A 22,630-nucleotide genomic window follows, 5' to 3' on the forward strand; every position below is an offset into this window, starting at 1 on the left:
CGCCTATGAACCTAGGCAGGAAGTGAAACTTTTTGGTACCTTCTTTGGGTCAATGTGTCCTATTTATCTTGAAAAAAAGAGGATTAATTTACCTGTATTTAGTACCAGGTTAATTACATCCTTTATTAATCCTGACCTGACGGCCCACCTATCAGGCACATGGTCATAGCATGATAATGGATAACAGAGGATGGGGGCTATAACTCAGATATACCTTAATCAGTACATGTGTTTGTGTTGTATGTGTCTTATAAAGTACATCAACTGTTAACATTCAGCAAACATACAGAGCACTCACATCTCTTTCTGAAGCTATGGTTTCTGGCCAAGACCACAGGTGATGGGGAGTTAGTGAAAACGGTCTGAAATAATCCCTCCAGGAAAAGAGGCAGTTGGGATACAGAGGAGGAGATGAACTCATTGAATGAACAGGGGGCACTGAGGATATCTTGCTCAATGGCCTTTCAGAACCTTGAACATGCTACTGTGGTTATAAGACTGTACTCTAGTTTTTGAGGATGCCTGGTACTTTGGAGAATTAGTCTGGAAGATGGTCCAAGGGTTAAACTTATTTCACCAAACCATATTCAGCCCTATATGCCCTAATCTTACTGTTAATTCTGAAAAAAACTGGCTTTACTTCCTTTCCCTGATTGCTATCTCTCCTCAACTATAACCATCTACACGTGCCTCTTGCTTTTCAACTCTTCCTGTCTTGGACCTTGAGCTATGCCTGGTTTTTGATTATGAACCTGCTTCTGACTTCTTATTTCTTGTGCTGGAATTCAAACTTCCATGTTCCACGATTTGATTGCTTGGAGGCCTGATAAACCCCATAATTTAGATATACTTGATGGTCTAACAGCTCAACAACTAAGCTATAATCATGATGTCATTTATTATTTTATATGACTATTTTGACTATGAGTGATTATTCATACTTGTACATTACAGCAGAGCCAGTAAAAATGAAGGATAATTTAAAATGGTTTAATAAACGCAACATTATGATTAAAATACCAACTGAAAATGCCTAATATATTGGATTTTCTGAATGTTCTTTATGTGATTCAAATTTTGAAATACTGTGAGTGTGGGCAAATATTTTGGTTCAACTTTGGAAAAACCACCACCGTCACCAAAACGCACACACATCCATAAAAATAGAAATCTGAATTTGAATTTTCATGTATTAATAAAAGTACAGAAATAGTCTTAAATTTGGTGTGAAATCATCTGATTGTATCAACTATTTTAATAAAACTTAATACAAAATTTAATCATTTATTTAAATTACTTATATTTGTGAAATGTCAAGAACTAAGTGTGATGCACATTCCCATGGCTGAATAATGAAGAACTCTGCCAGAAGTAACCAAGGCTAAGAACCAGCCATTTTAATAACTCTGCTTAACTGAAACAAATAGCCCAGAAATCTTAATTAATAGCACAATGCAAGACTTTGGGGCACAAATATGGAAAGGAGGGAAATGCAGATTAGAGTGAAAAACAGACAAACTTAACATCTGCATGTATTAAGGAAGTACATAATTCTAGGGCCGTGATTTACTTTAAGTCTTGCACATTCATTAGAATGTCCTTCTGAAATTAGAGCTATATCTAAAACCAACTCATGCAAAAAGGGGCAGAAGACAATTGCCCACTCTGATAGAGTTCATCAATCAAATGGGATATTCACACTAAACTAATAATAATAAAGCAGCAAATCATTCTCCTGCTTTATGATCAAGGGTCAATGATCAAGGGTCATTACTTTTACCAAAGGCTATGCATAAAACAGAAACTTGTGTATTAATACCAAATGGAAATCTGAGGAAGTAAAGGGCCCAGAAATCTTCTCAACATTTTAGAACTATGTACGGGAGTATTCCAAATTGTGGAAGCTATTACAATAAGCAGACATAATTTAGAATTATTACAGCAATTGTAGTTAGCACATACTATTGGGGCTCATTTTTATAGATATTTATATAGTCTGGAATAGTTTTTTTAGGCTCAGTTTTTTCAGTTTCTAAAAATCAGTACAATGAAGGAAAAACAGGCACAGAAAATTCCATGAGGATACTATTAGACGTAGAGCATACAGAAGATGATGCAGATACAGTATACAGTACCAAGTCCAATTTGGAGTCAGAAACTCATTTAAGCTGGACCACAAAAATGTTGGATAAGCAATAAGAAAGTAGCTAAAGCATGCCAACTCAATAAAAAAGATACTATTAAAATCTGTTTTATTGGAGCATTGGTTCTGTGTTGCTTTGGTAACACCACACATTATTATTCTCAGAAACACCACGTAGTCACGTTTACATGGTATGTGGGCGATATCTTTTTATTTATATCCAAGTAGGTACTAGTTACTAAGTTTTTAGGAATATTCAGAAACAGCTTATATGGAAACTCAATTTTCCTTTACAAATTACTTTCCCACTTCTTAATGTTATTGAAGTATTATATCATGTTTCCAATTAATTAAGTGGTCATGAGATTATGATGCAGCGTCTAAGAAGCTATAGCACCCCCACACATACAATCCAAAGTATGGATCCGGTAGGTACATGACACCTTCATCATAATAAAAAAGGAGCAACTAGAGAAGACAAATGAAACAATCAACATCTTCAGAGGAATGAAATACACAGGAGAAGAAGAAACCAACAACACTCTACCCTTCCTGGATATCCTCATAAGAGGAAACGACAACAAACTAGGCACCCAAGTCTATCCAAAAGAAATCCATACTAACCAAGTACTGCACTACTAAAGTAACAACCCAACCTCCCACAGGAGGAGCTGTGTAAGAACATTAGTCAAATGAGCATAAACACACTGCAGCAACCCACAACTCCAGAAAGAGGAAACAGACCATGTATACGTGTTCCAACAAAATGGACACCCATGCAACTTTATCAAAAAGTGCCTGACCACACAAACTGCTAGAGCACAACCAGTACAACCTACAAAAAGGTTGTACTGGTTCTGCTCCAGCAGTTTGAAAAGGGTAACACTCCCATACATCAAAAATATCTCAGAAACAACCAATGAACTGCTACAACCACATGGCACCACTGCAGCACACAAACCAACTAAAGCCCTCCAAAACATCTTAAGCAAACCAAGAGACCCAGTAGCCCGAGAAGAAAAAACAGGACTCATCTACAACATACAGTATAAGGACTGTACCAGCAACTATGTAGGACAGACAGGCAGAAGACTAGCAGAGCGCATCCACAAATACCAATTAGCAGTCAGAATCCAGGTTGAAAACTCGTTGATCTCACAACACATGGACATGCTCAACCAGTTTCAACTGCGAAACTATTAGCATCTTAGGCCAACCCAAATTCAGAAAGACCAGGGAATTCCTAGAAGCTTTGCATTCATAAAATCAGCCAACAACAGATGCACAGAGACAAATCACATTTACACACCATTCAGAAGAAAACATAGTAAGTAAACAGAAAGACTAGAACACATCCCCTCCAGCAGCCAGGGATCAGCACCAGACAAACTATCAGGCAGAAAACAATACTCTGATCAAAGAACCACTAAGGAGGAAATATACCCCCACCAAAGTGGCAGGGCAAGCTACTACATATAAACAGGCAGCAAACCCCACACTTAACTGCACTGATGATGTAACCTAGCTGGGTAATGAAACATCTGCAAGCAAACAATCAAGCTCAGAGAACACCAAGAACTCAACCCTGAACTACAGATATTCTTTTCTATTTTGGAAAGGTTACCCGGGGTGTCCAGCCTGTGGCCCACAGGCCACATGTGGCCCTGAACAGCTAGTAATGCGGCCCCAAGGGTGAAGCACACGAAGAGTAAAATTAGAAGTAAAATTTCTGACGAGCACCTTGAGAACTGAGAATTGCAACCATTTTCATTGAACCAGACACTGATGCAGTTTCACAAAAACAAGGTCAAATATCCCAGTAGTTTTATGTTGCCCTTTTTTAAAATTTTATAATAAAAATATAAAAAAATAAATTAAGTTTTATTACTTATATACGTTAACTATATTAAATATTTCATGTGTGGCCCAAGACAATTCCTCTTCACTCAAGTGTGGCCCAGAGAAGCCAAAAGGTTGGACACCCATGGGTTACACAAAGCACCTCCTAATTAAATATTTTCTTTTAGAATAAAGAATACTGGAGGTCCTCTTTCTTTTATTCTAAGCAACACCCTCCCAATGTTTTTGAATCATTTGTAACAGGAAGACTTTTATCTACAGCATCAGAATACAGGTGGTCCTTGTTTATTGACCACAACTGGGACTGGCGACTCGGTCAATAAGCAAAATGGTAATTAAGTGAAACCACAACTGTGCTAATGATCTTACTTCAGCTTTCCTTTGCTTTGCAGACCTGTGAAGGTCATAAATGTGAAGATTGGTCACAAAGTTACTTTTTATCACCATCGTTAATTGTGAATGGTCACTAAATGAGGCAGTTGGTTAATGAGGACTACCTGTACAATAGCTACTGTACATAGAGGAAAAAGCAGAGAAGTTTCAGTTTTCAAAGTCGGAATGCTATGAAATGAATATAAATGAAATCTCCCCCCTTTTAGATTTAGATAGAAATTTTATTCAACAATTTTAATAGCATAAACTACTATTTCACTTATTCTGTTCACTCACATGAGAGGCGCTGCGCAGGTCAAGGAGGGTGGGTGTGGGTGCATGAGAGGGGCCGCACAGGTCAGGGAAGGTGCACAGGGATGCACAAGTGGCCGGCATGCACCCTCCCCCAGCCCTTTCTGGGAAGCCAGCAGGGAGGGTTGCAAATGGCGATCACATGATCTCAGGGTGCTTGGCAACTGGTTATAAGTACAAATGGGTTGCCAAACTCCGAGATTGTGATCATATGACCACGAGGGTGCTAGAATGGCCAGAACTCTGAGGACCGGTCGTAACCACCATTTGTTCAGTGCTGGTGTTACTTGGAACGGTCACTGACCGAATGGTCGTAAGTCGAATACCTATATTTACCCTACTTCATGGAATACCTTCCTTCCTATCCTTTGTAAAGCTTTTTCTGTGCTAAGTTTTCAAAGTATGTCAAAGAGATACCTCTTCATTCCATTATCCTACTTAAATGTACTGGAACTTCTAAATAAACACCCTTATGAATTTGCTAGAAATTAGTTAAAATGTAAGGTCATGGATAATAAGTGGTTTAACTGATAGACTGAGAACTGTGGAGTCCTGAAGAAAGCACTGAAGATGTTGCCTAGTCTGGCAATGAAATGTCTGCAAGAAAACAACAAGGCTCAGAGAGCACCAAGGACTCCACAGTTCAACCCTGAGCTACAAATATTTGCTTTGATTGGTACACTGAGAACTTGAGAACAGCTCTCTGGATCAGGCCTTAGACCTATCTACCCAGCATTCTGTCTGACATGGTGCTCCTAGATGCATTTAGGAAGCCCCCAGATAGGAGACCAAGATAGCCTGTCCCTTCTGTTGTTGTGTACTCGGTAGGCAGAGGTGGACTACCCCTGTGCCTGGAGGCAGCATCCATCATGAAAGCTAGTAGCCAACGGCAGACCTCTCCTCTAGGAAATAATAGGTTTCTGGAAACTCTGGTGTCAGGGATGTTATTTCCATGGCAAAGCAGTCTGGGAAATGTAAGAATGCGAGGCAGAGAAAAAGTGCTGTCTGATGGTCTGATGCAATGTCCAGCAATGTCTGATGCAATGTCCAGCACAAGACAGTCACAAGACAATGACAGAGCAGGCTGATGCAAGGTGACATTTGATTGGCTAGCAGCCAGATAAATATGGAAGCAAAGCATAGGCATTCTCTCTCTCATTTGTGAAAAGTCTTCCTGTTACTCTGCCGGTTTGTTTGACAATTTAACTGCTGTATTTGGATATTGGATTTACTGTACACTGGACTATGTTTATTGGATTATGGACGTTGGTTTCTCTATGGAATTTGTATCCTGTATATACCAACAACTTCTAGAGTGCTATGCGTAAGTGTTATTGTTCTTTGCACATTTTTCTGTAAATAAACGGGTAAATAGTGCACCACAAGGACTGATATTTTTTAACCCCAGGGACACGACGCTTAGTGGAATTCTCTCCCCAACAACTCGGTAGGCAGAGGTGGACTACCCCTGTGCCTGGAGGCAGCATCCATCATGAAAGCTAGTAGCCAACGGCAGACCTGTCCTCTAGGAAATAATAGGTTTCTGGAAATTCTAGCATATCATTAGAACACATATTATTAATGTATAATGGCAAAATTATAATTCCCACTATCCAAGATGGAGCACCAGAGTATACACAAACACAACAGCTGTGCCACTAATCAAAAAGAGAGATTAGTTTCATAACAAAAAATCCTCAGATCTAGATTTTGTATAGCTGTTGTTTCTTAGAACATATATAATTAAGCAAAAAAGAGACAAAGAGAGGCAAAGAGAAGCAGAGATGTAGCAGAACTGGCAAATGTAAGAACAATAAAATAAAAATTGTCAACACATTTATTATACCAAAAAACAAATGTACCTTTACGCTGCATCAGTATTATTTTTACTGAGTGTTCTTTTGCCATGTTATACAATTCCTTTTAACATGACCTAATTTTTCTCCCACTTGTTTCTATTATAATATATAATTTAATTTTTTAAAGAAGTTGAATGTTCAAACATTGACTATGTAAGAATGATTCGCAGAATAACAATAGAGTGAAATCTGAAATTTATTGGGGGAAGGGGGACCATTAAAACCAAATGAATGTTAAACCCAAATTGATGTAACATGCATAATGTAATGAATGCCTATTCCACAAATATTCTCAGACTCATAAGGTAAAGCTTAATAAAATCTGGTTTATTATAGAATAGAATGCAAATACAAAGAAAGCTGAGAATGGGAAAAACGCGCCTAAAATCAAACTAAATAACCCCCGATACAAATGAAGTCCCACCCCCCCAATGCAATCATCTCAAATTCACAATCCCAGGTGCTCCTAACAAGTTCTGCTGATCAACGGGAAAAAGACCTTGAACAGAGAAGATAACCCAAACACATTCCATCTTAACGAACACAGATAGAGAGCTTGGTAAAAGGTCCCTCAGCAGCTCCCTCCCAACCAGAAACGCGTGTCAGTGCCCTGGCATGCGAAACATTATGATGTACAATGCACATTGAAACGGTGAACATGACACATAAATTTTATGTAGTTTATGTCCTTTTTATATAATTAACATAATGTACATATAGTTTATATAATTGTATGTAAAGCATATAAAATACAAATCACACACAATTTTTACTTATATAACATATACAGTCATGTGAAAAAGTAAGTACATTCCACCGTTGACTTTTTCAACATTAAAATATTTGAACTGTAAGTGGAGAAGATTTCAACAACTGCCAACTTGTTCGGCAAAACAGCCCAACAGTCTAGTTCAACAGCAGAATGCAAGAAGCTGAAAGAAGTCTTTAAGAATCCCAGAATTTCATCAGAGGACCTACAGGTAGCTCCTGCCACTACTGATGTCAAAGTACACGAATCTACCATTAGAAAGAAGCTGCACAAATTAGATCTACATGGAAGGTGTGCCAGGAGGAAACCTTTGCTATCCAGAAGGAACATCAGGGCAACACTAAAGTTTGCTCATAAACACCTAGAAAAAGACCAGGACTTCTGGAACAATGTGCTCTGTACATATGAAGCAAAGATATAGTTATTTGGCCACAGCATCTGAAGACATCTTTGGCAAAAACTAAACACCGCAATTCACCTGATACCAACTGCAAAGCATGGGTGGATATGTTATGGTTTGGGGCTGCTTTGCTGCATCAGGGCTTGGGCAGCTCAGCCTCACAGAATCCACTATGAATTCTTCATTGTACCAGAGGGTGCTTTAGGATAAGGAGAGACCATCTGTCAGAAGGTTGAAGTTCAACCTGAAGTGGAGCTTGCAGCATGACAATGATAGCAAACATTTCAGTAAATCCACCAAGAAATGGTTAAAAAAAGAGAAATGGAGGGTTCTGGAATGGCCAAGTCAAGGCCTGGATCTAAATCCCATCAAGATGCTGTGGGGTGATTTGAAATGGGCTGTGCATGCAAGAAACCTCTCCAACATTGCACAGCTGAAAAAGTTCTGCATGGGGGAGTGGGGAAAAAATCCTCCCAGTGGATGTTGGAGACGGGCAAGACAGTTATAAGAAACACCTACTTGAGGTTGTTTCTGCCAAAGGGGGAAACAATATATTAGAGCCAAGGATGTTCTTACTTTTTTCACAGAAGGAAATGGCGTATCTGTTAAATTTTTGTTGAATAAATGATTGCAAAGTCAATTTTTCATATTTTTTTTCAATTATATCACCTTTATCTTTATATGCTGTTTGAATGAAGATAAAATGTATGTCTACTTATGATAAAAAAGAAAAAAAAAGCTTACACAGGGTGTACTTACTTTTTCACATGACTGTACTTACATTGTATAAAATTTAAGTCAATTGCATAACACTTTGCAGTTTTTTTCAAATGTATGATTATTGTTTAAATTCAGATTTTGTCTAACGTTCAAGGTCCAAATGAATGGGGTCTGTAAACTCTAAATGATTATAAAAGAGTCTGTCATTAGGCTGGGTGTCCTATACCTGAAGTTTCCCCAAAATCTATCCAAATGTTGTCTTTAAAATGCCTCTCAAATTGTTTTGGACCTATATCAGTCATGAGAGCCAGTCTGATGTAGTGGTTAAGACATCAGGCTAGAATCCAGGAGACCGTGAGTTCTAGTCCTGCCTTACACACAAAGCCAGCTGGGTGACTTTGGGTCAGTCATCTCCCTCAGCCCTAGGAAGCAGACAAAGGCAAACCACTTCTGAAATCTTGCCAGGAAAATTGCAGGGACTTGTCCAGGCAGGAGTCAACATTGACTCAAAGGCACAAAAATAGACAGACAGACAGACTGGTCACTCTATAGATTAATTCACTGTATGTTGTCCTGTTCTAGAAAGGTAACCTTCCCCCTAGTTTTATTTTCTTTAGGCTAAAAAAACCTCAGTTCACATTTTTAGGTTTGCAGTCTAGACATTTCTCTTGCTACTTTCTCTAAATTCTACCAGAGTTTAATTCTGTATTATTTCCTACTTTTCTAGAGCTATAAGGAATAAACTGTCTCTAAAAAATGTTAAAATACAAAATAAAGTACACAGACTCAATCCTCAACATTACTTAAAGTCCATAGAATTTTTATCATGAATGTTCTTTTTAGCATGATGGTTCTAGTATATTATTGCTGAACTACATATTTCTCATATTAGAAATTGCAATAAATAAAAATTGCAAAAGAATTGGCTTACTTGGGAATTTCTCAGCTTCCTCAACTTTAAGATGTGTGGGCTTCAACTCCCTGCATGAGCTGCTGGGGTCCGTCTTGGGTTTGGCGGTAGAGTTCCCCAGACTTATGGTTCTGGGGGACTTCAATCTGCCTTCCCAGGGGCGGGCCTCGGAGGAAGCTCGGGAGTTCATGGCTACCATGGCAGCCATGGGCCTGTCCCAGATCATCAGGGGCCCGACTCAATACCGCTCCACTGTGGGGTGCCGCAGGGTTCGGTTCTCTTTCCTCTCTTGTTTAACATCTACATGAAACCACTGGGTGAGATCATCCATCACCACGGGTTGAGGTATCATCAGTATGCTGATGATACCCAATTATACATCTCTATCCCGGGTGACGTAAGTGATGCAGTGACTGCCCTTTCTCAGTGCCTGGGGGCTGTGGGAGTCTGGATGGGGAACAACAGGCTTCAACTGAACCCTGGTAAGACGGAGTGGCTGTGGGTTGATGGTGCTTCATCTTCCGGGAAATTGTCATCCTTAGTTTTGGATGGGGTTGCACTGCCCCAGACAGACTTAGTGAATAATCTGGGGGTTCTCCTGGACTCACGACTCCTGCTTGAAGAGCAGGTGGCAGTCGTGGCCAGAAGGGCCTTTGTGCAACTTCGGGTTGTGCGCCAGTTACGTCCGTTCCTGGATTGAGAAGCCCTCCAAACAGTCACTCATTCCCTGGTTATCTCCCATATAGACTACTGCAATGCGCTCTACATGGGGCTACCCTTGAAGAGTATCCGGAAGCTTCAGCTGGTCCAAAATGCAGCTGCGAGGGCAATTTTTGGTGCCCCTAGGTTTGCACATATAACACCGTTGCTGCGCAAGCTGCACTGGGTGCCAGTTTGCTTCCGGGTCCAATTCAAGGTGTTGGTTATTACCTTTAAAGCCCTACATGGCATAGGCCCAGGTTACCTGAGGGACCGTCTCATCCTATGACATTGGCCCGCCCCACCCGATCATCCAGAGAGGGCATGTTGCGGACCCCGTCCATAAGACAATTTCATCTGGCTGGGTCCAGGAAATGGGCCTTCTCTGTAATGGCCCCCGCTCTCTGGAATATCTTGCCCCGGGAGGTGAGGCAGGCCCCCTCACTCCTGACCTTCCGGAAGGCCCTGAAGACCTGGTTCTGCCGTCTCGCCTGGGGCAGGAAAGTGAATAACCTTTCTTGGGGGTGGCTCGCACCCTAGAGTCCCTCCCACCAGCCTGGATTTTATACCTTTCTTGGATTCTATTTATTTACTGTATTTTATAATAACTGTTTTATGAGATTTTAATGTTTATATTTTGCACTTGATTTTATTGTAAACCGCCCAGAGTCCCTCTTTTGGGGGAGATGGGTGGTGGCTAAATTTGATCAATCAATCAATAAAAATAAATAAATAAACTCCCAGAATTCCCCAGCCAGCCATGCTGGCTGAGGAATTCTGGGAGTTGAACTCCACAGATCTTAAAGTTGAGGAGGTTGAGAAACACTGCTCTAAACATACCATAGATGGCACTGCTAGCAGGAGAAGAGAAGCAGGAACAATCAAGCAATGATCTTACAATTCTGGCTTATTATGAAATCCAAAAATGGTCATATATGCAGAAATCCCCAGGATTTCTTTAAAAAAGACAACAGTGTGTTATAAGCTGAGTGGAAATAAGAGAAAGGAGAGATTGCTTAAATCTTTCCCTTCCAATTTATTTTTTCTCAAAACTGATCAGTGCTATCCATAATTTCAGTCTACTGTGGGGAAAATACTAGTGATCTGTATTTTTCCTCTTAACAAAAAGCAACTTAAGGTGGGAAAGTAACCAAAAAGGATAGTGTTCTGTGAACGATACTTTCACTGACATTCCTTTCCTGCTTTCCTTTAAAGGAAAGGCTGTTTTTCATTTTTAAAGCTGTTTTTCATTAATAGATAAATAAAAAGAAAAGGAGCTGCAGATAACATGCATTTTGGATGCTTCAACACACTCCCTATGGTTTATTTTTTACTTTTATTTATTTAATGTCATAGACCAAAATATAACTATAACACTTCAACACCAACCTTAAACTAAAATATAAAAAAGAAAACATAGCTAATACCTTCTAATATGGGACAATACAACAAAGCTTGATTATACCCAAAGTTTTCACACTACAAACATGACTGAGCAATATTTTTCCACCTTTTTTGAGACTTCTATAATTTATTGCCTAGTAAAAAGGATGAGTTCTCTTCCACAATACAATTGGAATGATTAATGATGGTAATATTAATTTACAGCACCATGTACGGTACCATGGACAATTCAGCAGAACATGAGATACTGATTCAACAACACCCTCCACACAAGGGCAGATTCAGTCCTGCAAAGGAAGGTTGCTATATTCCCTTCCAGAATCCTTGATGGTGTGAGTAAAAGGTCTGCTGTAAGGGACAGGAAAAATATTGTATAGATACTTAGGGATAGATAAAGGCCTGTTCTAAAGGGCAATGTTATAATGAGAGGTTCGGCTCCTGTTCTTCTGTAAGCCTAGGATACGTTGCTTGATCGCTTGTAAGGCCCTCTCAGACCCTAAGGTTATCATTGAGCTGAGAATCCACAGTAAGATAGATGGAGGACATACTTTTTTCGAGTGAGGAGTCAAACTTGTCAACAAAGACAAAATGGGAAAGAGATCTCTCCCTCAAAATTTTATTTTTAGCCAGTGTTTTAATTGGCAAATCCTCAGACAAACCTCTACTGACATGCAACCTACCTCCAGCCTCAAGCTTACACTGGAATGCAGTGAGGAACATGAAGCATTGCCCTTAAGAACTTGGGCTGCATTATCTCCAAATTTTGTACATCACTTTTGGCACAAATTTGCACACAACAGAAGGCTCAACACCTTGACCTGGAACAGCGTGATTCCAGCAGGGATGAAACTGCTTCCATCTATGAACTGCCCTCTTGTAACATTAATCACAATGCTCCAAGAGAATAAGTATATGCAAGTTAGATGTACATGAAGTTGAGGTCTTTCTGTCTCTGTTTCTGACTTTCTTCCTATTTAATCTTTATACTGATTCTCTAGTTCAAGCCATGATGAAAAGTTAATTCTACCTCCCTATGTTAGCAAATAAATATTATCTATTCTGCTTTATGCAGATGTTATCCTCTCCTTAAGTTGATCTCCAACAGAGTCTATGAGCTTTAGGGCTTATTGTAGTGAAGAAAAATTAGAAATTAATTACAATAAAATCAAAGTGATGCATCAATGTCCTTCATAAATGGAAAATCAGCTGCAATCAGATCGAGCAATTTAAGACTTTCAGCTGTTCAGGAATTATGTTCCAATCCTCTAATACTTGGAAGGAGCAAGAAAAAGCTACCTCATCCTGTGCACAAACACAATAAAAATCAACTATGATTATCAGATGTGCTCCTTATGACTACAATAGACATTACAAAATTATCTTGTTATTTATAATTACTTTAAAAATGTAACTCACTTAAATCATATGTATATGAAGAAAATTGCCCCCTAGAATTGTCAGCATGTGTATGTACTTAAAATAAAAGACCCAAAGGAAATTAGTTTGAGGATATAACTCAATGTACCGTTAATCTAGAAAGTGCATTTTTCTCTCTCACATATTTGTTTCAATTAGAGTTCAGTGAATCATCTTCACGGCCCCAGAGAGAACTTCAAGCAAGCACCTCCCCTGTTAGAAGATAATTTAGAATGCTGCCTCGAATATCTATGGTGCTGCTCTTTTAGTATCTTGTCATTCAGAAACATGAGAATGGAGAAGTGAATAAAGGAAATGAGTGCATGCTGGAATTTTGAAATTCTGTGCATATAAATATGTTTGAGCCTAACCTTTCTTCAGGCAATATCTCAAGACCTCATTTAATCTCAGCCTCAGAGGAATATACTATCATCACTATATTATTTGAAATGCACACCCAAGAGAAACAGACAAAGAGATTTATTTTGCATCTGTCATCTGATCCCACAGTCTTCTTAGAGCCATTCCTATTTTAGAAAGTCTTTATAAACTGTGTAAGTTAAAAGATGCTGATAATGTGCACAAACACATACAAAATACAGAAATCAAGTAACATATGCGAATGGGGTGGCCAGCTACATCAGTGAGCCCAACAAATGGAGCCCCTTCCCCCCTTCCTTGTTTTTATTTTTGGTCTTCCCTTTCTGCTCTCCCTCCCAAACATCTGAGTTTCTCCTTCCTTCCTCCTAGAGACCTTGCCTTTCTCATTTCAGTCTGAGCTACCTTCTCGCTGTCCCTCCCTCAGGTTGCCGCTGACATGCCCAAGAGAAAGGCTGAAGGGGATACCAAGGGTGACAAGACCAAAGCAAAGGATGAGCCACAGAGGAGACCAGCAAGGTTATCTGCTAAACCTGCTCCTCCAAAGCCAGAACCCAAACCTAAAAAAGCAGCTCCAAAGAAAGGTGAGAAGGTACCTAAGGGAAAGAAGGGAAAGCTGACACAGGCAAGAATGGAAATAACCCTGCAGAAAATGGAGATGCCAAAACAGACCAGGCACAGAAAGCTGAAGGGGCTGGGGATGCCAAGAGACTTGTGTGAATTTTTGATAACTGTGTACTTCTGGTGACTGTACAGTTTCAAATACTATTTTTTATCAAGTTTTACAACAATGCAGACTTTTGTTTTACTTTTTCTTAAGCTATGTTGTCAGCACACAGATCACTCTGTTGTTGTGTTTTAGAGGGACGAGAGGGGACAAGTCTCATTGACTCTGTTACTTAGAATCTGGGCTTTTAAAAGTCCCCCTTAAATTTTGCAAGAGGGAATCTTCGTCAGCACAAAGAAAGAGGATTTACTGATGCTGTCAATGTGGACTAATTTCTGAGATGCTTGAGACAACACTGAAAATCCTAAAATATCTGTTTTGAGAAATAACATTAAAACTGTACTTCCCATTTTAATTCTTTCAATGTCATATTGCTGTGCATTTATCACTTCTCTGAGTATCATGTGTCATTTGATACAGCCATATCCCAATCTCAGCTGTGGCTGAAAATCCAGTATACAGGTAGTCCTCGTTTAGTAACCACAAGTGGGACTGGCAACTCGGTCATTAAGTGAAGTGATAGCTAAGTGAAACTGCGACTGTGCTTATGATCTTATTTCAGCTTTCCTTTGCTTTACAGACCTATTTAGGTTGTAAATGTGAAGACTGATCACAAAGCTACTTTTTCATCATCATTGTAACTGCAAACAGGCTTTAAAGGAATTATTCTCTGTGAACCCTGGAAGAGGGTTCCCGATGACCAAGGAATGATAAATGCCTTTTTTAAATATCCCATTGTCCAAAAATCCTAAGACAGAAAAATGAACCCACTGAAGCCCCATTGTGCACTTGAATTCTTCAATTTTAACTGTCATTGATGTATCTTCAATGTCACATTTTTTAAAAATGTTGACAAATAAGCCACATTTAGAGTAATTGAAAAACACAAGCTAAAATTTATCTTCAGCAACAACTTGGGACACTATAGTACTTCAGAACACAGAAAAAAATGGAGTATGTTATGATAAACATATTGAATTTCTTGACCCAATTCTTATATATTTATTCCTGCCTATAAGGCAGACGTTTCTCCCTCTCCCTGCCTCCCCAGAAATACACTTCACATGATTAGTAAAGTGTGTATGTATGTATATGCATGCATGTTTAAAATTCTACTTCATGCTAAGGGTATAAAAGCATGACTTTACTGAGATTTAGTTGCAAGAAGGAAAGGAGGAAGAGAGGTGGCTAGACTACATTCACATGATAACACTGCATTTAACAATATTGCACGCAGGGCTTCCGGTGGGAACATGGCGGTTTGAACAGCTTTGTTCGTGGGCTCCGAGAGCAGAACTGACAACACAGCAATTTTTGGGGCTCAGGCAGGTTTTTCCTGAAGCCCAGGAGCATTTTTCCAGAGAAAGGAAAACCCTCGGAATTACCCCATCTCTCCTCAGGAAGGCTGCTTGCAGCCAGAAAATCACAAACAGCATTCGTGATCAACAGGTAAGAGCAGTTGGGAGGCTGGGCCATCATCACTTCCAAGCTGCGCTGTAGCCTTAAAGGGACATTAAGACCGGCTACCCCATTTCTAAATCACTCAATATACAGTATTTTTCTTTTAAGTATGTGTACCCTAAGAGAGGCTTTCTACAGCAAGAAGAAACATGTTCTCTTGGTGCTTATCGTTATTTTTGTGATTAATTTCGTAAAAAAAAATTCTTTTTAAGTTTTGGATTTTGCTTTCCATCCAAATATTAAGGAAGGTTGAGACTACATAATTGTCTCCCTGTTATTATTTTTGTACTAAATTTGAAGATTTTAGCATTTTCGTACATGTTGAATCTGTTTTGAACTTTCAGCTTTCTGTTGCTACTTTCCCTGGGGGTCTCCCTGTTATCATACTTTCACTTGTGTAAACATGTTTTGGAATTTTTCTATTATCTCACACTTTCGCTGGTTAAGTACCTAGGGGATGCCATAATCTACTGCATGAGACATGGAGGATTTCAATCAGACTTCCTTGAATTTTCATCAAGACTTTAAACAGATTCTTTTTGATTCCTGTCAAGTTTTTATGCAAGGCATTCAGGACATTGTGGAAAACATGAGGTCTAAAATGTGACATCTGGTTGGGGATGTTCTGGAAGAAACTGAAGAGCTAAACAATGATAGAAATGTTTCTTCAAATAGGGAGATTGGGGCTTCTGTTGAAATGCTAGATGAAGATTGGATAGTCAAGTTGAAGAAATTAAAGGGACAGATCGAGTTGCAAGCCAAAAGTGAAATTGATTTTCTGATGGAATGTTATGGAAAAGAAGGGATTATTTTGTATAGGAGGCTTTCTGTTGAGAAGTAGGAGTTTTTAAGGGGGCAGCTGGGCTGTCTGATTTCTTTATGAAAAAAGCTCTATGTGTATTGTGGGGATATGAAAATGCTCTGGTTTATTTTGAAGTGGGGTAAGGGTTTAAGAATATTTATTTGGATTGCTTCTAGGGCTTGTTTGACTTCATTCATCTTTAATGATGGATTAAGATTAATAAGGTATAATAATAAATGCTTGGTTTTAGGTTTAATATTATTATTATAATTGTATTATTAATTATAATGGCAGACAATTTATATGCTTTTTAGTTTGATTTTTATTATAGTAGACAGAAATGTATAAAATAATAGGAAGGAAATAATTAAATGTTATCTTTGGGGGGGAAGTTGATTAGGAGAGGGGATGGAGCAACTGTATTTAGTGATTTTTATAATGTGCCAATGGAATGATTTATAGAAATAATGTGATTTTGGTTTAATATAAAGTATGGGATTGTTTATGGAAAATTTGTTGTATATCCTTGCTGTTAAAAGTCGGAAGTCACCTCTTGTAATTGTTAAAAAGATTTTTTTTCACTTGTGTTTTCACACTTTTTTAGTTTTCTCTTTTCTCTTTTTGTAGTTTTTTTCTTTTTTGTAGTTTTTATCTTTGTCTTAAATCTAATAAAATTCTTATAAAAAAACAACATGGCATGCAAGGAGATTCCAGACATTATCTTAACCCAATACTGGTGTCATCAGCAATCCTGGACTCCATGTGGTTTACTTTGAAGTTCAGGTCATCTCTAAACAAAATTAAAAACACTGTTCCAAAAGAAATTTTCAACACTCTGCATACCTCTTCATTGTGAAAACTGTCCATTTACTCTTACTCTCTGCTTTCTATTCTTCACTAATCCATGACATATCTTTTTTAGCGCATAGCTGATGCCTCTCAAAAGCTAAAAGGCAAGACAAAGGTTTGCAGAAGCCATTTTGGTTCTTCTATATCTGTTGAGTAATTTCTAATCCACACACAGTGTTTTGACACAGCCTACTTTCAGGTGCTCATCTTCATATTAGACCACCACTAGGCTATGTAAACTCCAAGAAAATTTTTAAAAGGTAGATACAAGTAGTTCTTGAGTTATGTCCATTCATTCAGCACCCCTTCAAAGTTACATCACTGAATGAATGGTAGTTATGACTGGTCCTCAAAGTTCTGGCCATTGCCCCTGCAGTCACATGATCAAAATTTGTGAGCTTGGCAACTGGCCCACAGTTACAACCACCACAGTGTTCCACAATCACATTCTCCTACCTCACACAAACTGCCTCTGCTTCAACTCCTCCCACTTGCCTATCTCCCCTCTTCTCTGCCCTTTGGCCTCCCTGTACTCTGCCGCCTACCCCTGCTGCTCCCCCCAGCTGACCTTTGCTGTCTTCTTCCTCCTGCTGCTGGCTGGAATCCATGTGCTGGGTGAGGCTGCAGCCCCATGACACGCATGGCGAGCATGGCAGGGCAGCGGATCTCGTTTGCCAAAGGGAGCTTGCCGAGCCCGGCTGTGGAGGAGGGAGTGAGATGGAGCCAGCAAAGGAGGCAGGGCAGCAGTCTTCTGACACCGGTGCAAGAAGTGATAGCCCACAGACTGTGGAGAAGGCAGTGGGATAGGATGGTGTGGTGCAGTGCACTCCATTGCCAGGCAAGACAGGACAGGCAGTGGTGACTCCCTGGCCAAAGGTGGTAGTGCAGGAGGCACTGCTCGGGGTGGTGAGGGAACTGGAGGAAGCAGAGGGCCGAGTGCTTCCTGGAGGTGCAGCGTGCGCTCTGCAGCTCATGCTGGAAGCTGCTGGTCCTTTGTGATTCTTCCACAAGGTCACCAATGACCTTTCATGACTGACTATATACTTGAATCTGGATCTTCTTGGTACTAGCCCAATACAATACTATCATGGCTACTAGTTTTATTTTAGATTAAATAGTTATCTAAACAGTAAGCTATTGGATTATTTTATTTACAGTTAGCGAAAACAAGCCAGCTTCATTCATTAGTGTGTGAAGTTTAGTAGTTTTACTAATTGAAATTAAAACTATAAGATGTCTCTCACTCTTAATAAGGTCTACTTATTAATTGGAAACAAATGCTTTTATATTCGTTCAAGAGGACAAGGGAAGGAGGATATCATAGGCTAAGTAAATATTAAGAGGAGTACACTTTGAAATATGGAAAGGACATAAATGTTCCTTCTGAATATTCACAGTTATAATCTCCTTTTGGTAGTCTTCATGCATACAGACCTACCCACACATATAGATAAAACTATAGATGAACTAGCGTGTGATGGCTTCCTATGTAATCTCTTACAGTTCCAAATGTGTAGCAGTCATAAAGGTCCATCTCCAAAATGTCCTGTATAACTTGAAAGAACTACATTAGGGCTCTGAAACATAAATACTGAACAATTCATTGATTTCCGACTGACCAAGGACTGTTGTCATGGTCACAACAAAAGCCTAACTCAAATTCTTCTCATTATGCAGGAGATCGTCTATTTCCATATCAAATTTCAACAAGCATTCCCATAATTTGGTAGACATCAAAATGCACAGCATGAGTTACCACAGCAAATCTACAAAGCAATTCTAAATCTTAAATTAGATTTTTAAAAATAGAGTCCTCATAGACAAATTGCAACGTATTACTGGAAAAGAACAGAAGATTCTATGATCCAAATCTTCAATGTGAAAACAATATACTAAGAAATAAACTGCGATATGCCATGCAACTGAGGATAATTAACACACCTGAATGAAAACAACACATAATGATGAATGCTGAGCACAGATACATAATATCAGAAGAACTATGACAAATGAGTATGCTGAGTAGAAACTTAAAAAAAAAATTCTTTGAATACCAGATTCCAAAATCATACCACAAATAACTTACCAAAGTTAACCACTTTAAAAAAAGATGTGCTATACAAAATGGAAAACACAAAATTGTTCATGAAAATAGTATCAATGGTCTCTACAATTCCTTAGATAAAAACCTTAATTTTTGTTAACCCTAACTTATTCTTAAGTACCCTTCTATTTGTTTAAACAGCATATGTGGCTCCTGCTGTAAATAAGTACAAATTGTCTGTCAAATGTAAGGCAAGAGTAAATTTAATGGCTTTCAGTTCTTGCATTAAATACCAAGGGTTAAATATCACACAGAAAAAAGGCCTATCCGGTTTAAACATATCCATCTGATGGCAACAGAACACAGTGTAAAGTGGATCCTAAGACTCATTCAGATTCATATGAGAAGAGTTCTTAAAGTATTCTGGGACAATGGTATTTCCTAGCATAAAGCAGTATAAAAATAAAATAAACAAATAGGTATGCCTGAATTGCTTTGAAGAGGGATTGATTTTGTATATTTTCCAAGTGAATTCTTACAAAGCATTTAGTTTAAAAAATCCCTTGATGAACATCTTCTTCCATCTTCTTCTTCCCAAAACACAGAACTGTACCTTGAGCAGGTGAAAATCTCAGAAACAGATATCTGTGTAAAGGGTAGCATTCCATTTTGTGATTAGAGTTTGACTTGCCCATGGCTGCACCCAACCCAACTTATAACTGGTAGAGCTGTGCAAATCCTTCAGAAGAAGTTCTTTGGAATGTGGGAGAACCGTACAACTCTCTTCCAACCATTAAAACAGGGTTTCACAACTTTGGCAACTTTAAGTGCTGGCTGGGGAATTCTGGGAGTTGAAGTCCATACATCTTAAAATTGCCAAGGTTGAGAAACACACATAATGTTTCCTGCCCAGACAGCTGCTTTGAAAGCTGTTGGCTATCTTTGCATGCGTGTCCACGTAGAGCCATTTAGCTTCATTGAGCTGCAAAAGAAAAGGAGAGCTACTGTACTGGTTAACAGCATCCTCAACACCCTCATTCTACACTCCCTGGATTTTTGGAGTGAAGGATAACAATTCATGTAGCATAAATTAAATAGGCATTTGCAGGAAAGATACTATTAAGAGACAATTTTTTTCCATCCAATTTGTTCCAGAAATTTAAAACAAAAAATAATTTTGTGGTTTGCAAGCATAATACACATAATTTACATTAATGTTACATAATTTTTCAAAATGTACTCATTAACTTCTGATGCTGCTTTGTGCAAAGATCTGTGGTGGACTAGATGCTTTTTTCCTTATCTTAATAGAGCATCTGTGCAACGCCTCATTTCTCATGCACATTTCCACAGTTTAGTATAAAATGAGCCTTTCCTAATTCCAAACTTCATTTTCAAGCTCAGGAACAATAAGTCAGAATGATCACAGATGATTATGAACCAGCTGGCCCTGCTTATTTATGCGCCAAAAATCATTTCTATAAACAGGTGTGGGCTCCATTTTCTCTCCCTCCCCCCACAAGTTTATTATGACTAACAACTGGACTATATTATTTCAGGTCAAATTCACTGCTCATGGGAATATGGGATATGTTTACATGTATGTTGGTACTGTATATTTTTATTTTTGGAACTGGCATACAGTAACTCTTCTCACTTGAAAAAAATACCGGCTTGATTTAATTTTATTTGGGACACAGAGATTCAAACTGTATCTTGAAATTGAAGATGAAAGTTAAAAAGTTATTTGGCCCTCTCACAGTTGTATAGTTTTGTCTGATTTCTACAATGGACAGGTTGTTCAAAAGTGTGATAATCTGAAAAATTAAATGAAGCTAAGTTACATAAAGAAGCAGAGGGACCATGGCTCAACTGCTAAGGAAGTGCAAAGTCATGTAGAGTGTGAATTAAGAATAATTTGCATGTGTCTATAGAAATCATGTTTTGCATTAAAAGAGCAAGCTTGCAAAAGCCCCAAGGACATACTGCCTTTCTTCTGCTGTCCTGCTTCTCCATATGTAAGGAGGTTGTATCAGAAGTTTTTACTTTACCATTAAACTAACTGAAGTTTCCAATCACATCTGAATTCAGAAAAATGAAGTTTGTACTAATGATAGTTAACATATCGAAATATCAGACCATAGAATTTCATTCTATCTAGACTTTTTTTCAATCCGTGTTCAACCTGTCAAAATACTTATATACAATTTTACAAGAACAGGTACTTTTTATCTGGTCTTCTAGGTATGAAAAGCTTTGCTTTAGCCTGGGAAAAATGTGAAGCAAAGTGGTAGCGTATGCATACACATGTGGAGACAGCTGGGAGTAGCTCCTAAGCAGCTGCTATGTAAGCCTGGAAAAAGATGCAGCTGCCTTAACAATTCAAAAAGAGATGCTTTGTGCACACTCCTGTGCATTTGCAGCACTTCTTTGAAGGATTTGCACAGCCGTCTTCTTCAACAACATAACTCTCCTTAACATTTGATAATCTTCAAATACTGGATATCCTTGTTGATCTCTATTTTTTATTTTTGAAAATGCCATTAATTGTTCCCACAAAAAAAAAAGCATTTATAACAGGGACAGTTCTCTGAAAGAAACAGAAGTTTATGACAGGTTAACTCTTACAATGTGGTAAATGTCTGATGCTTGCTTACAGGAAGATTCAGATATGCAATAAATTTCTAACACCTCATACTGTCTTAAAACCTTGTAGTTGACACATCAAATTGAAACAACATTCACAATATCCTAATGAGTGGTTGTACATCTCAAAGCATTCAGTGATTAGTAAGTACAACAACAGACTTATCCAATGGCTTGCCCAGGTACTAATTAATAGGCACACATATAGAAATATTTACCAAAATCACAAATGTAGTCATGGAAAATGATGGAATGATGAGATTTTCATTTACATCAGTAACTAGCAGTATCAATGCAAAAACTGCTACTCTGTGCCAAGAGGTCTTCAAAAAACTGAAAAAAGGACTCTCATCTAACCAACACTCAGTGAAAGGGCAATTGTTTGTTAAGTCTAGAAGAAAACTTACGTTTACGCTGGGTGCCACACTTTAGCTTATAAAATATTACCATATAAAGCTGCTTTAACATGGACATCCCAACGTAACATAAAGCAGATTTTAGGGATAATGAGATGAAGGAGATTCCAACATCTAAGCATCATTTATAGGTTTGTTTGTTTGTTTGTTTGTTTTTCTATCCTGCCTTTATTATTTGTTTTTATAAATAACTCAAGGCAAGAAACATACCTAATACTCCTTCCTCCTCCTATTTTCCCCACAACAACCACCCTGTGAGGTGAGTTGGGCTGAGAGAGAAGGACTGGCCCAAAGTCACCCAGCCAGCTTTCATGCCTAAGGCAGGACTAGAACTCACAGTGTCCTGGTTTCTAGCCTGGAGCCTTAACCACTAGGCTTAGCCATGCACATTATTTATCTTGAGAACAATGCTGAGTATCTTAATAACAATGCTGAGTAAAACA

At 38.6% G+C, this 22,630-nt stretch overlaps 2 protein-coding genes across 2 annotated transcripts in view; one reads left to right on the forward strand and one right to left on the reverse strand.

The window, feature by feature from the left end:
- SH3RF3 (SH3 domain containing ring finger 3) overlaps positions 1-22,630 on the reverse strand; it is a 238,748-nt gene that overhangs the window by 130,506 nt on the left and 85,612 nt on the right. The window lies entirely within an intron of this gene.
- LOC134498695 (non-histone chromosomal protein HMG-17-like) lies at positions 13,597-14,033 on the forward strand. Its single transcript, XM_063304906.1, is given in 2 exon segments — positions 13,597-13,856; positions 13,859-14,033. Coding segments are annotated over 2 exon segments (279 nt in total). The 5' UTR covers positions 13,597-13,681; the 3' UTR covers positions 13,963-14,033.

The sequence above is a fragment of the Candoia aspera genome, chromosome 5 (assembly GCF_035149785.1).
Source record: "Candoia aspera isolate rCanAsp1 chromosome 5, rCanAsp1.hap2, whole genome shotgun sequence".
In the NCBI taxonomy this organism is placed as follows: domain Eukaryota; kingdom Metazoa; phylum Chordata; class Lepidosauria; order Squamata; family Boidae; genus Candoia; species Candoia aspera.